Genomic DNA, 14,795 nt, shown 5'->3' on the forward strand with positions numbered 1-14,795 from the left:
ATTTATAATGTGTTCGACGACTCATCCATCACACACATATTTGTTGCATTATTCTAACTCTTATATGAAATTAACATCATCACTATCTAACGATTTGTGGAGATTATATTACTACATGAAAAATCATCATAAAATTCAAGGCACATGTCTTAAAAGTTAAAACAGTTTTATTAGAGAGACAAGATAGGACACCTTCAAATCATTTAGGCTTGACATGAGAGTGTTACAGTGACTGTTTAGAGACCTTTTCGCACATGAAAATAGAAAGAAAAAAAAACATGGTGGTGAGTACATGTCGATGATTGTCGATGAACAAAGTACACTACACTAGTAAAAACCAACAACCACCCACATGGGTTGGTGTGTTCTCCACAACATCCGATACAAGGGTCAAGGTTAGATAAAACATTTCAAGTTTTTTCAAAAATGTTGTAACCATATCGGTGATGAAATAGGGAAAGATCATGTGAACATATCTAGATGAATGAATGATGAAACTATTTGGTTGACAGGACAGTTAAACTTTTACGCTTTATTACTTGAGATTCCCCGTGACAGACTTTGGAACGAATCATGCATTCATAAAATGCTGCATGCTAGAGGTAGTTTAGATGTGTTTCGTTTCGTGCCATTTTGAGAACGATGAAGCTGCTTCTTCGAGTACCATTTGAGAAAGAAAAGACCATTATTAGTTTGTAGCACTCGACACAATCGGAAACAATAGCAATAAATGCTCCAAAGTGCAGTAAGGAACCATACGATAAGGTAGCATCAACCACCACTGCATACTGTCTAGTCTATCACAAGAAGACATACATTCATCGGAACAAATTGCTACCCTATTCGGCATTTAATAAGCTGTCTTGTTGCTTAGAATTTCATAACCACAGAAATTTGCCTTGGATAAGATTCTAGTAATGTCAAGGATCCACCAACGGGAAAAAAAACTATAATGCCGACATACACATAACTTGACCCACAAACTTCTATTTGACTAAACTACGAGTCGATTCAGCACTTTGTTTTGACCTCTCTAGACCCTCAAGAAGATTTAGGCTAACCTGACAAAACAGAGAAAAATCTTACCTCAAGATCTTAAGTAAAAAAAAAAAAAAAAAAAAAAAAAAAAGTAGAGGAAGTCCAAGTTAATCTACAAGACATATACCTGTTTCTCACAGTAAGGCAAGAAGCAGACAAAGTCATAAACTGGAGAAATGGTCTGCACCAAAACTGCATTTACTCTGGGAAAAGCAATAGTCCCATCAATGGCCCTGTTCTTGAGGAATCTCTTCTGCTCTGTGATCATTCTCAATTCAATCAATACCGATTCTTTTTTCTCCAATCACTTTATCAAAAACCTAAGCACAAAGCTTCCATTTTCAAAGCGAAACAGAGTAAACTCACCACTAAGTCATGTGCCAAGAAAATTCACAGCAAGTTACTGTCACCAGCGTCGATGTTTCCAGTTTCCGATCTTCGCTCGTGTCAAACCACCTTAAAGACGGTTTAATTCGGTTTTGATTTGATTTGTATGCTTTAAAAATAAAAAAGGTTTAAGAACTAAGAAACTGAAGCGGGCTAATCTTCCACCCATAACTCGAATAAATGGTAATTCTACAAATGATTTTCTTCATCTCTTTTCTTTACATTTGCTTCCATGGTCCTCTTTGCAAACAATGATCAATCACAACAACTGTAAAAAACTTCATTTCAAGATTCTTCTTTTCAGCTATTTCCAAGAATGGTCAGTGATTTGGTTGTTCGTCATTGGTGTCCAAAGCCGACTTATCCATTTCATCATCAGAATCAATCACATTTTCGAAGTCATAATATGGATGCGCCTGCAAATTTTAAAACCAAATGTCACTTATGTATCTACCAAAAACACAGAACAAAAACTAATTGGTTACAAGAAGGGTGAACTTATTTACCTTTGGTCGCGGTTTAACAGCTTCGAAACTATGAAATTGAGGATCGGAGAAATCAGGAGCCTGTAATATAATATATGCTCCTTTGTTTTTGTACCTATCTTCTGTTGCCTACACAAAACACAATGAAACAGAAAGATTTTGATCTGCATCTTACGAGTTTTAGAAAATACAATTTCGAAAGGCGTGTAAAGTACATACTTGGAATTGTGGATAGTCTGGTGCACTGAAAATAGTGATAAGCTTTCCAGATTCGACAGTGTGATCTATTGTATATCCTTGGTCCATTCCACCAAGACCAGATCTCTTCTCTCTAGCATCTGGACCTTCATGTGATCTGATGATTAACTGCATCAATAATAAAGTAAAACATGTAATCCAAATCAGTATTTGGGAAGCAAACCAGTATCAATATCTTAGTTTGGTTTCACCTTTAGTTCGTATTTCTTCAAAAATTCCTCTGTACAATCAGGACCCCAAAGAAGACCAATGCCTCTCTGTTCATTTGGCGAAAGGCCTGGACTCATTGAAGGGTCGGACCATAAAACATCCCCAGGAATCAAGTTTGAACCTTCCCAAGGAGGATCAAGAACTGATCTTCGAGCTTGCATCAATTCATCTAAAGTACCGAGTTTCAACGAGCTCGGCTCAGGTTCTAGAAGAACTACCCGACGGTTCTTTTTCCCCCTTGTTCTCTTAGGCAAGATTGGGCTACGGAAAAGACCTCCGTGTGCAGTATACACACGTCCTGAAATAATAGAAGCCAAAGGAAGACCTTCAAAGCAACCTAAACATTTGCGGTACACATGTTTCCCCTTGTCGCCGTATTTTGTAAGCACTTCCTTTTCAAAACCGTACATGGATGTACAATATTTGGATTCATGATTACCACGGAGAAGGTAGACTCTATCCGGCATTAAAACCTAAACAATCAAAAATAAAAGGGGTGTTAGGAAAAACTAAGATTTGAGCCATTAGCAAAACAGCTAGTTAAGAGTTGACCTTCCAGGACAAGAGAACAAGGAAGGTCTCGAGCCCCCAAGCACCACGGTCCACATAGTCTCCGTTGAATACATAACACCGGTTTTGACAAGGAAAGCCAGTATCTTTCAATAGGAAGAGAAGGTCATGGAGCTGACCATGAATGTCACCAACCACAACAACGTTGGATTCGGAATCAAGATCATCGATATGAACACAGTTACGCTCTTTGTGGAGGATTTTGGAAGCGGTGAGGACGAGGGAATCAAAGACGTTGACTGGCATTAGTGAAGGTAACTGGGAAGGAGGTAGATTCCATGAAGACCATTCGAAAGACGACATAAGCCCATGTACCCACTCGTTCGTGAGCTCACCTCCATTCGGCCATATAATGGGAGATGGTGGAACAGCTTCCATTGAAATTAACTGAAGCTATAACTGTAAACACACAATTTATAAGGATTGGTAAAGGCAAGTCTTTTATACGAATATATAATCAATTCAAACCACATATAACACAATATGATGAAACCAAAGAAACAATCAAAAGGAGAGTGATCAAGACATAACCAAAGTTTCCACTTTTTAGCTATCAAAGACAGCAAAAGATAGCTCACTGAAGAGCTAGGATATAAAAATCGAACCAAAGCAACACCCTTCAATCTTTCAACTCAAGAGAAGATAAATCAAATCATACATATTTAAAATTCGAGAGAATAGAAAAAATTACAATAATCGAATCATGCAAAGTAGTTATAGCACCAAAATTGAAATACCAAACACAACAAAGAGCAATTCGGAACAGAGTAAGACTGACCGGGTAAGATGTGGAGAGAATTTTAAGCTTCGATCTTTGGACCTAGCTCTACTTTGCTTTCTCTCTTCCTTGAGTTCCGTCGTCGAGAACGAGATTTAGGATCTGTCCTGTCTGGCTTTAGTTAGTTAGATTCATATGCTCCAAGCTTCCAACGACGACGTTTCGAACCAGCCAAAAGATTCATGATCCCAAACCGGGTTTTATTAGAAGCTGACCGACCGATTTATAAAACCGCGTTTTGCAATTATGCGCTATCGCTCGTAGTAAACGCTTAGTTCGAATTCGGTTTTTGATTTCGATTAAATCGGTTCGCTTTCAAATTAGATTTCCCGGTCCGGGTCGTGTTCTCCTCTGATAATTGCATACAGTTGATCCAACTGAAAAGGGGAAAACTTGGACTTGGTTTGAAATTGGAGAGCAACATTATTGGGAAATCTAGAAAACTTTTAAATCGATTTCGTCTCGATCTTGCTATATATCTGCTCGTTTCGAATTGTTTGGTTTCTGAATTGTTGGAGTCGATAAGTGACGAAAGATGGGGAATTTGTTCGTGAAGAAACCACAGATCACGGAGGTTGATCGAGCGATTCTATCTCTCAAAACTCAAAGACGTAAGCTTGGTCAATATCAACAGAAGGTATTTTTTTGATTCTCACTTGTTATAGTCTCTATTCATTTTGATCGGATTTTTACTTCTTTCTTATCTGAGATCAAATGGATTGGTGAGAATCTCTCGAAGTCAATTGTTGTCCAATGGATGGTTTTGATTTGTTTAAATGTTTCTTTTGAGTTTTTTTTTTTTTTTGTTAGTAGTGATGAAAAAACTCCAGCTTGTGACTTCTTTTGTCTCATCTCTTTGTTAACTAACCAACCCATCTTCTCAAATTTTGCTACTTTAGCTTGAGAAAGTAATTGAAGCGGAGAAGGAAGCTGCAAGAGACTTAATCCGCGAAAAGCGAAAGGACAGGGCTTTGTTAGCGTTGAGGAAGAAACGGACTCAGGAAGAATTATTGAAGCAAGTTGACCAGTGGGTCATCAATGTTGAACAACAAGTAAATCTTTCTCCTTTTCTCTTTATAATATGTATCCAGCATCGTTATGGCTTTTCAGAGAGACATTTTCTCAAACTTTCATGTGAACCCTCAGTTGGCAGATATTGAACTTACGAGCAAACAAAAGGCAGTGTTTGAGAGCTTAAAGCAGGGTAATAGTGCTATTAAGGCCATTCAAAGCGAGTTGGACCTTGATGATGTTCAAAAACTAATGGATGATACTGCTGATGCTAAAGCTTATCAAGATGTGAGTCACAAACTTTGGAAATCTTATCATTTAAATGTTTGAGTTTTTTGATTCATTAGTATGTTATCCGCTTTGTCAGAATGCAAATATCTTCATTGTTGATTCCCGAGTAAACAGAGAAGTTCATTAGTAGCTTCCTGCTACTACCGCTTTTTACATTTTGTTCTGAGCTTGTTTAGATTCAAATCATCTATAATCTTTTTAGTCGAGCCTTTGTGTTTGATGACTATGACATTTCTGAATATCAGGAGCTGAATGCTATATTGGGAGAGAAACTATCAGCAGAGGATGAAGAAGATATATTAGCAGAATTCGACAACCTAGAAAGTCAGGTATGTTTTGTTTCATGGCTCTTCAAAAACAAACTTGTTTATTATTATCTTTACTAGATAGAGAGACTCATGGTCATGGATGTTTTGCCTAAAGCTCATTGTTGATGAGATGCCTGAAGTGCCTACAAAGGAGTCCGAGGATTCTGAGAAGCTGGATCTTCCGGATGTGCCAACAAAAACACCTGTCGCTTCCATTTCAGAAATCACACCAGCTGAATCCGCCACAAAAACAAAAGGTATTTACTTTGGTCTTCTTCTTTCTCTTCTTCTTCTCCTTGTTAGACTTGCAAGAACTGAACTCAGGACATTTTTTGTTTGGCCTGTTTTTTTCCCGCTGCAGTTCTTGAAGAACCTTTGCCGGCTTGAGCTAGAAAAACTGATTAACAAGACCGATTTTATCATTCTTTTTGCACTTTTATTTGTGTCTTTATTGCTCTTGAAGTGTTCTGTGTAATCTTGACGTCACTGTCAAATTTGTATATTTTGGAATCCTATTGTGTTTTAATCAAAGGCCAACATTCACTAATGAAAAACCAGTTTATGGTAAGAGTTTTCCAACATCTCTTATTTTATTATCAACCAATCTTAGAGAACCAAATATCTTTACAGAATACAAAAACCAGTTTGCCTCTTTTGTCTGAACCTGAATCTCAATTTGTTTGGGAAAGCTGTTTGGCTTCGATATCCTTGAGTCTGAGAGTGACAGCTCTCTTGTGTGCATCTAAACCTTCGATTTCAGCCATAGTAGCCACATAAGGACCAAGGTTTCTCAGACCTTCCTCTGTCAAAGATTGTACAGTCATGAACTTAAGGAAAGAGTCGAGCGAAACGCCACTGTACATTCTTGCATATCCGTATGTTGGAAGAACGTGGTTTGTCCCACTCGCATAATCCCCAACACTCTCTGGAGTCCATGGCCCTACAAAAACCGAACCTGCATTCTCAATCAGTCCCTCCCATTTCTCAGCGTCTTTGACATTGATGATCAAATGTTCTGGTGCATACAGATTTGAGAAAGATATTGCCTGGAGAATTAAAGAGCAAACAGTTATGTCACAGATGTTGTTTTGAGATAGTAACAGAAAGGGTGAAGCAAACAGAGGGATACCTCAATCATATCTCGGGCAAATACTGTGAAACTGTGACTAAGTGCTTTTGAAGCAAACTCTCCTCTAGGAAGGCTTTTGCACTGCTTGGCGATTTCTTCTTCAATGGCTTTAAGATCTACACCATCACCTACAACAACGAGAACAACTTGACTATCTGGACCGTGCTCAGCCTGCAGAGAAACCCAAAAAAAAATCCAAGTTAGCCGCTCCCTGTAGGTCTGAAGAACACAAATAACGCAGACACAGACTCCTTCCCATGTTTTATATTGAGAATCGCAATTCCATGAAAGTACCTGAGAAAGCAAGTCTGCAGCAATGTAAACTGGACTAGCATGTTCGTCAGCGATAACTAGGACTTCTGAAGGGCCAGCAGGCATGTCAATGGAAACCATTGCCTCGCTGTTCTGCAGTAACAGGAAAACGAATGTTAAAGAGTATTACAAACAAGTAAGGACCATAAGAAATTGAGGAAGGATATCTGTACTTGAAGAATCATCTTTGCAGCTGTAACATATTGATTCCCAGGACCAAAAATCTTCTCAACCTGCCATAATAACCAAAGCAATTTCATGTATGGTTGCTTGGCAGAATGTTTGTGTAGCTACCAAGGAACATTAATCCTTGTTTACCTTAGGACAAGAATCTGTTCCCCAGGCCATGGCAGCTATAGCCTGCAAATCGAAAGTGAAATATCTACAATCTTAGAGAGAATAATAATAATCACCAACATATAAACACAGGCGAAAAGACAAACAACCATACCTGTGCTCCACCAGCTTTGAGTATGTGAGTTACACCAGCCCTCTTGGCACAATACAGAACTTCCTGAAAAAACATAATAAACTCAGAAAATAAGTAACAAGATTTTGATCCCCCAAAAAAAGTAACAAGATAGATAATAAAAAAAAAAAAATGTGAGTAATATCGAGTACTACCTTGCATATGCTACCATCCTTAGATGGTGGAGTTGCAAGGACAACTGTTTTACATCCAGCAATTTGAGCAGGCTGCGAGAGAAAGAAAAAGTAAGGAAAACCAGATTATTACAAAATTACAAGAAGAATGAACAAGTAAAAGTAATAAACATGAGAGCTTACAATTGCAAGCATCAAAGCAGTTGATGGCAAAACAGCTGTTCCACCAGGCACATAAAGACCTACAGAACCGATAGATCTTGAAACCCTTTTACATCTGACACCCTAACAGAGTTAACAAGTGAAGATTAGTACACATCATGTGTGAAGAAGACTTAAGAACGTAATGGGTAAAAACTGAACTGACATACTTTCATATTCTCAACGATTTTCTCAGTTGACTTTTGGGCCAAGTGGAATGCATAAATGTTGTCATAGGCAACATCAAACGCTTCTTTCACATTGGAATCAAGCTGAAAACAAGAGGGCATTGATAGATACAGAGAAAGGAACGTCATTTACTGATAAAAGGGGTTTCAAAACTTTTACACACTAAGTTAATCTACTACCTCAGGAATAGAAAGCTCAGACACATCTTCGACGACGTTATTTAACAGAACTTTGTCAAATTTTTCAGTGTATCTGAAACGTGAAGCAAACGAAAGCAGTTAACTTCATATAAGGAAGAATGAAGTGAAAGACTAGTCACACTTCAAATAAAGAATGAGTCACTTCACTAAACTCTTTGACAGCGGAATCCCCTTTGCTACGAACCGCATCGATAATCGGATTCACCTAAAGAAAATAAGAATATGAGCGAGCTGGATAAGAGAAGTGAATAGATGATTATCAAATAAGAAGGAAGAAGTTCAAAGCTTACAGTGCTGAAGATAGATGAGAAGTCAATGCGAGGGCGTGACTTCAAACTTTCAACTTGGGAAAAGCTAAGTTCAGATAATCTGTAGGACTTCATGGAGCATCCAACGTATCCTGTTAACGCAACTGGAGATTAAAAAACTGAATCTTGTAATCGGATTCCAAGGCAATTCTAAACTTTGAAGATTATAAACCACATGAACAGAAACGCCGAAACCAGAATGAATTGGAAGAAGAGAGTGACCTTTCTGAGAAGCGTGAGCTGAAATCGAGATACGGGGGGATGAGAGAAGTGAAAGACGAGACAAATTGAGTGACATCTAGATTGGTTTCACCGGTATTGCTCAGATGTTCGATTCAGTGTTCGCCGGCGACACAGTCTAATCTTTCAGACGAGTTTGACTTAGGGCTTCGTTAACACACGTGTTTTTAAAATAGAGGCGTTTTCCTTTTTTTTTTTTTGTTGAGAAATTACGTGGAAAATATTTTAAAATTGTTAAAAAATCTACTATATAAACAAGATTGGTTAAAGGAAAATTTCCTATTTTTTCTCGTGAACCTGACCTTATATCAGCCCTGGCTATAGCGAACCCTAGGAGATTGTGAAAGTCTTGGGATATGGCTTCGTGTATTTTTGTTCCGATGGAAGCAGAGCTGAGTCCAGGATCGGTGGAGCAGTGGCTTTCGACGGTGAAGGATGGAAATAAGTACGATCAAGGAAAAAGATCGGAACTGTCGATCAAGGTGAAGAAACATCTCTCGGCTCTCGGTTGGGCTTTCGCTTACCCTCATCAAGGCAAGAGGCGAGAGTTGCGTTATAAGTCTCCCACCGGAAAGTGGTTTTACTCTTTAGCTACGGCTTGTATGTCTTGTGTCAGCCTGCAAGACTCTCAACAACAACAACAACAAATCGTTCCCAAATATGACTTGTCTTGCTCTCCAAGTAATCTTTCCTCAGTATTGAAGCAGGAGAAGAAAAGGTGTAGGGTTGAGGATTGCGATATCAGTACCACAGCTCCGGATAAACAGAAACATTCGTCTGATGAATTGATCAAAATCGCTCCAAATTTTGATGTATCCAACAAACAAAAGAAGAAGAAGATAATGAAAAGAGTGGAGGATTGTGATACGGCTGCGCTTAATGGGGACCAAGAGAAGATCAGAATCGTTCTCAATGTTGATGTAAAAAGCCAACAACAAAATAAGAGAAGGAAGACAGCGAGTGAAGAGATTCGGAGGTCGAGGATAGGGAAATCTCTGAAGAAGGTCTTACATGTGATGGAAAAGAAGCAGCAGAAGGACAATCATGAAACAGAGTCTCTAAGGTACTGTAGAAAAGATCGTGGTCCGGACACGAACTGTGATGTGTGTTGTGTTTGTCACTCTGGAGGAGAGTTGCTTCTGTGTGATGGTTGTCCTTCAGCTTTTCACCATACTTGCCTCGGTCTGTCGAGTCTTCCCGAGGAAGACCTCTGGTTCTGTCCTTGTTGCTGCTGCGATATCTGTGGATCAATGGAATCACCTGCAAACAGTAAGTTGATGAATTGTGAGCAGTGCCAAAGAAGATTCCATCTCAAGTGTTTGAAAGAAGAGCCTTGCTTTGTTACCAGTAAAGGCTGGTTCTGTAGTATTCAGTGCAACAGAGTCTTTTCTGCGCTTCAGAATCTACTAGGATGTAAGATTGCAGTAGGCGAGGACGGTGGTTTGGTCTGGACATTGATGAGAGCTCCCAACGAAGATGAACACTATGATGATGAAAAAATATCCAAGCTAGAATCTGCTGTCGAGGTACTTCACCAAGGGTTTGAGCCTAGCAAAGATATTTTATCTGGGAGAGACCTTGTTGAGGAACTGATATACAGGAGGGACGGGAATGGGGTGGGCCGCGGATTTTACACGGTCTTGATAGAGAGAAAGAACGAACTTGTTACGGTGGCTGCAGTGAGAGTGGATAAAGATGTAGCCGAGATTCCTTTGGTGGCGACATTGTCTAAGTACAGGAGAAGTGGGATGTGCAGAGTGCTTATGGATGAGTTGGAGAAGCAAATGTCTCAAATGGGAGTTCGTAGACTGGTCTTACCGGCTGCACAAGAGGTTGTGACCACTTGGACTCAGCGGTTTGGGTTCTCGGTTATGGAAACTTCGGAGAGGATGGAGCTGGTGAAACATGGGATGCTTGATTTCGTTGGTACTGTCATGTGTCATAAGTTTCTTCTCAAGGAAAAAGGAGAAGATGATTCAGCAGAGGAGTCAAGCCTCACAGAATAAACAAGTCTCGTAATTTTTTCCTCATGTATATAAGATTTTGGTTTTAAATAGTGTGGGGGGAATCGTGTGTACAACTTTTAATGTCCATATATAAGTTGGTACATCTTTTGTCTTTTAATTACAAGCAGTTGATTAGCCATGTCTCTCTTCATTATTTTACTCTTGAAACCGAAAATGATGAAATCACCGCAGCGTAATACTCATAACATTTTCTACTCTTAGGACAAAACAAACAACACAGACAACTTTTGGCCTCTCTACAAGAGCTCTTCTTCACTCTTCCTAAATTGACACATCTTAAAAGCTTGAAAATCTCAGATATTCGATTACAATTTACAAAACTTACAAATTACCATAGTCAAATGCTTGAGATTTTTTGTGGTTAAACTACTAAAAATATTAGTTGAAGTTGAAGCTAGCAGTGCGACTCCATCGTCCTTTCAAGTATTCTTCAACAGAGATACTACTAGCTTCAGGGCTACTATCAGAAGCTGCATCATCTTCCAAATCAAGTAATGCAAGGTTTATATGTGACTCTATGTTCGTCAAATACGCTGTTTCGTCTTCTGAGGTTCTCACTTGTTGCTTTCCCCACTCTGTTGCTTCTACGTCCCCTTGTAAGATCTTTAAGACCTGCGTTTGAAAGAATAATACACCAATAGAGAGAACAGTGAGGAAAAAAGAGTAAAGATTTCTAGCAAACCAACTAGATAATTTTTTTGTATAGCTTACCAGGCCAATTTGCGGACGGTCATAAGGCGTGCGTTTAATGCATAGCGTGGCAGCTAACAAAAGTTTCTCGATTAGTTCATCACTGTTATCATTTTCTAGACTTGGATCCAGTAACTGAGCAAACTTTCCACTCTCCAAAATTGGGTTTGCCTGAGAAAGAGATACAACTCAATCATTTTATATAGACATGAGAGATTACATTGCGATGGCAAATTGACAAACTAATGTCTAATGGTGTGAAGTAGAAAAAATGTGAATTTGTGGACACAAATGCTTACCCACAAGACAAGGCTCTCCTGGCCTTTAGACTGGTCGATGCAGATTGGTTTTCTACCCGATAAGAGCTCGAGCAATACAACACCAAAAGCATAGACATCAATCTTGTCGGTCACTTTACCGTGCATGAAGTACTCTGGTGCTAGATAACTGTCAAAGGATGAGATATAAGAGGAAGAATGATAGGAAGGTAATGGTTTTAAAGGAAGGTGTAGTTGTGTAAAGAAACGAGTAATATACCCAAATGTCCCGGCAATACCTCCACCTGACGCATGCTGTGAAGCACTTGAAGCCAGACTAGCAAATCCAAAATCTGAGAGCTGAAAACAAGTATAATTCAATGTCAATCAGGAAGCTTTTGTAAAGTCATCTGTAAATGAACTCAAATTATGATTTGAGATGTAGCAGTACCTGTGGCTCAAAATCATCTGCCAAAAGAACATTAGAAGTTTTCACATCCCGGTGAATCACTTCTGGGTCATGAGTATTATGTAGATAGTCCAGTGCTTCCGCAACACCCACTGCCACTTTGAACCTCTCCAGCCAGCCAAATATTTTTGCATCCTTTCTATTACCTGAATCAAGAATTGTGAACAATCAAGATAGATATTTCACTAGTATAACAGTGAGTTCAGAGTGAATATTAAATGTTAGTTTATTTACCATGAAGGTTCTCTTCAAGACTTCCTCGGGGTAGATAGTCATACACCAGCATCAAATTATTATTCTCAAAACAGAAACCAAAGAGAGATACTATATTCTTGTGATGTACACTTGTAATGACTTCAATTTCCAGAATAAATTCCTTCAACACATCCAGACAAGGCTTCAATATTTTGACAGCTAATTCCCTCCCATCTGGTAGATCTCCTCTATAAACATAGCTATTACCACCTTCTCCAATTAAGTTCTCTGGAAACAGAAAAAAAGATGTATCCATAAGCAAACAGGCGAAAATCAAGTCAGAGCAAACCCATGTTGGAACAGGGAAAGGGACATACCGGATGAAAAGTTTGAGGTAATTGTCAGAACTTCCTCGTAGGTGAATAGTCTACATGTGGAAGAGTACTTTTCATGTAGACCCTCCAGCTCTTCCGGAATGTTGTTTGATCCAGTAAAGGGAGAGAGAGGAGACTGCATAAGCTCAGAACCAGATCGTGAAATGGAAACATCTTCCCCATCAATACTAGAAGAGCAATCTTCATCACAACCAGAGTCACTTTGTTTCCTATCCAGATAGATTACAGCTTCTGAATGCCGGCCTCGCAGCCTTGAAACCCACTGAAGCACAGCCTTCTTAGCAGAAACTTTGGTCCAGCTTTTTCGATGACCGTAAAAGCCGCGAAGAAAATGCCAACCTGGTCCTGACTCAAGGGAACCTGAATCAGCCCCATTTGTGTGTACTGGCACTAAAGCCAACGAATTGTCTACACCTAAGCTTTCAGGAGACTGCAACGAGGAACTGTGACTAGTTCTTGTCCAGCGTGAGCTCGTTCTTGCAGGGCTAAAATTGTTGCCAATCTTTGCCGCTTCAATAGCAATGTCTGGTGAGCCACACACTAAAGAGGGAAGATTCATGTGAGGACCACCATCTGCACCTGCAAAGCCCAAACCTTTACTTTTAGAACTAACAGAGGACAAACCAAAGTAGACATCTAACACAGTAGACAAATCAGAAAAACCTGAACTAGCACCATTAATATCAGAAACCTACCATTGGTATTAGGTACTCTACGGAACATAATTTTGCCACTCTTAACAGCAAAAACTGAGACATCCTTGGAAAGATTCCTAGCACAATACTTGGCTAAGGAAGCTGAAGAACGGATAGTGTGATGTTTCTTAGAGGAACCAACGATTAAACTTGTTGCTCCACACGATTTAACTTCTTGTACAAGAACTTTCCTAGCTGACTTCCCTCTGAAAACCTTTAACTTCAAATCTACCTGTTTACACGACATCCATCGACTTGAGTTAGAAAAAGAAAATACACAAATCCTCAAAAATCCCAAATATAAAAAACATCAAATTTCATTTAAATTAGTCAGAAATTAGCTTAAATTGAAAAACTTTGACCTGTTTTAAGTTGCAGAAGCTTTCATAAACACCAAGCATAGTATCAAAACTCCTAACCAACGAAATAAGCGACGTTGAGCCCTCTGCACAAACCAAAAAACAAAATTAGAAACAAAATTAAAAAAAAAACTGAGATCTCAAAGAAAAATCTAGGGTTTAAACAAACCTAGAGAGTAATCTAGAACGTGAAGAGCAACGATTCGATCTCCAGGACGGGCAACATTAACCAAAGACCATGTAAGCACCTCTCGACTCCATTCATCCGGCTTGACACCAACAATTAACAAAGCGGAACCCTCCGCCACGGTTCCTTGGACTCCGGCGCCGGCGATTTCGCCTGCTCCATCTCCGGTCGGTTTCATCATCTTAAAGCAAAGACGATTCCGCCGGTACACGGTCGCGAGACAGATACACACACACACACTCTGTCGAATGTATCAAGTCAGTAGCAAATCTCTCTCTCTCTCTCTCTCTCTTTTCTCTCTGTGTGTGTGTGTGTAGGCTTGTGTGTGTGTGTGGTGGGATTGTCGTGTAGCTCTTGGGGCAAAGAGGAAAGAGCGAATCACGTTAACTGTCTCCGGGAGAAAAGTGGGAGAGAGATGTTTTTGTGTTCTCTGGTTTGAATGAATCTGAGCCGTCGATTTATTCTAATGATCCGATTCTTACGATTTTAATTAATAATTTTTGTGATAATTATAAAAATTTAATGGAGCAAAAAAAGAGAGAGTAAATAAATTAAATAGAAAAAAAAAATAAGCACGAGGAGAGGAGAGAATAATAATGGGAAGGAGGGCATATCGCCATCATGCAATTCTCTCTTTTAACAAAGAAAGAAGAATCTTTTCTCTTTATATATATTTTCTCTTCATTCTTCTCTTTGGATTCTTATTTAATTATTATGTCCTGATTTTATTTTTATGTAGGATAATTCAATGTCATTATCATATATATATTTATCATCACCAAATTATAATATATCATGCATGTTTCAATATTTTAATAAAGTATAGATGATGACTCCCTTATTTTTTTCTCGCTTTGTTTTTTTTATAAAAAGAAATATTAGCTAAAAGTAGAGGACAAAATAGATCCGTCGGTGAAGACATTAAACACCTACTTATGTTTTAACACAAAAAAAGAGAGACCTAATTCACCCCAAAAAAAAAAAAAAAAAAAAGAGACCTAAA

The 14,795-nt window shown here is 38.9% G+C and overlaps 5 protein-coding genes across 6 annotated transcripts; 2 read left to right on the forward strand and 3 right to left on the reverse strand.

Moving 5' to 3' along the window:
* Window positions 1–1,561: 1,561 nt before the first annotated feature.
* On the reverse strand, window positions 1,562–3,832 carry LOC17874759 (serine/threonine-protein phosphatase 7). The gene is made up of 6 exons (XM_023782145.1): window positions 3,727–3,832; window positions 2,931–3,347; window positions 2,360–2,851; window positions 2,130–2,276; window positions 1,932–2,039; window positions 1,562–1,841 (listed from the first exon to the last, which is right to left on the reverse strand). The coding sequence occupies exons 2-6, from the start codon at window positions 3,324–3,326 to the stop codon at window positions 1,746–1,748; spliced, it is 1,239 nt and encodes a 412-aa protein (XP_023637913.1). The 5' UTR covers window positions 3,327–3,347; window positions 3,727–3,832; the 3' UTR covers window positions 1,562–1,745.
* Window positions 3,833–4,096: 264 nt separating this feature from the next.
* On the forward strand, window positions 4,097–5,904 carry LOC17877006 (vacuolar protein sorting-associated protein 20 homolog 1). The gene is made up of 6 exons (XM_006279637.2): window positions 4,097–4,363; window positions 4,626–4,778; window positions 4,873–5,025; window positions 5,274–5,357; window positions 5,452–5,593; window positions 5,698–5,904. Exons 1-6 carry the CDS (start codon window positions 4,262–4,264, stop codon window positions 5,721–5,723), a joined length of 660 nt encoding a protein of 219 aa, XP_006279699.1. The 5' UTR covers window positions 4,097–4,261; the 3' UTR covers window positions 5,724–5,904.
* LOC17876287 (histidinol dehydrogenase, chloroplastic) lies at window positions 5,895–8,662 on the reverse strand. 2 transcript variants are annotated; one of them, XM_006280356.2, is made up of 13 exons: window positions 8,501–8,662; window positions 8,261–8,370; window positions 8,123–8,175; window positions 7,950–8,022; window positions 7,752–7,853; window positions 7,564–7,665; window positions 7,402–7,473; window positions 7,229–7,291; window positions 7,096–7,137; window positions 6,951–7,010; window positions 6,760–6,870; window positions 6,466–6,636; window positions 5,895–6,382 (listed from the first exon to the last, which is right to left on the reverse strand). In XM_006280356.2, the coding sequence occupies exons 1-13, from the start codon at window positions 8,574–8,576 to the stop codon at window positions 6,008–6,010; spliced, it is 1,410 nt and encodes a 469-aa protein (XP_006280418.1). In that variant the 5' UTR covers window positions 8,577–8,662; the 3' UTR covers window positions 5,895–6,007. The 2 variants fall into 2 exon arrangements, with proteins under 2 accessions (XP_006280418.1, XP_023640806.1); XM_023785038.1 differs by having other exon boundaries at window positions 5,902–6,382; window positions 8,261–8,382.
* A 212-nt stretch (window positions 8,663–8,874) lies between these two features.
* LOC17875387 (increased DNA methylation 1) lies at window positions 8,875–10,524 on the forward strand. The gene has a single exon (XM_006282204.1). The coding sequence runs from the start codon at window positions 8,875–8,877 to the stop codon at window positions 10,522–10,524; it is 1,650 nt and encodes a 549-aa protein (XP_006282266.1).
* A 132-nt stretch (window positions 10,525–10,656) lies between these two features.
* LOC17877037 (probable receptor-like serine/threonine-protein kinase At5g57670) lies at window positions 10,657–14,341 on the reverse strand. Its single transcript, XM_006279515.2, has 10 exons — window positions 13,775–14,341; window positions 13,609–13,691; window positions 13,247–13,478; window positions 12,534–13,130; window positions 12,196–12,444; window positions 11,944–12,107; window positions 11,773–11,852; window positions 11,535–11,682; window positions 11,257–11,406; window positions 10,657–11,157 (listed from the first exon to the last, which is right to left on the reverse strand). Exons 1-10 carry the CDS (start codon window positions 13,971–13,973, stop codon window positions 10,924–10,926), a joined length of 2,136 nt encoding a protein of 711 aa, XP_006279577.1. The 5' UTR covers window positions 13,974–14,341; the 3' UTR covers window positions 10,657–10,923.
* Between the last annotated feature and the right edge of the window lie 454 nt (window positions 14,342–14,795).

This window comes from Capsella rubella, unplaced genomic scaffold (assembly GCF_000375325.1).
Source record: "Capsella rubella cultivar Monte Gargano unplaced genomic scaffold, Caprub1_0 scaffold_8, whole genome shotgun sequence".
NCBI lineage: Eukaryota > Viridiplantae > Streptophyta > Magnoliopsida > Brassicales > Brassicaceae > Capsella > Capsella rubella.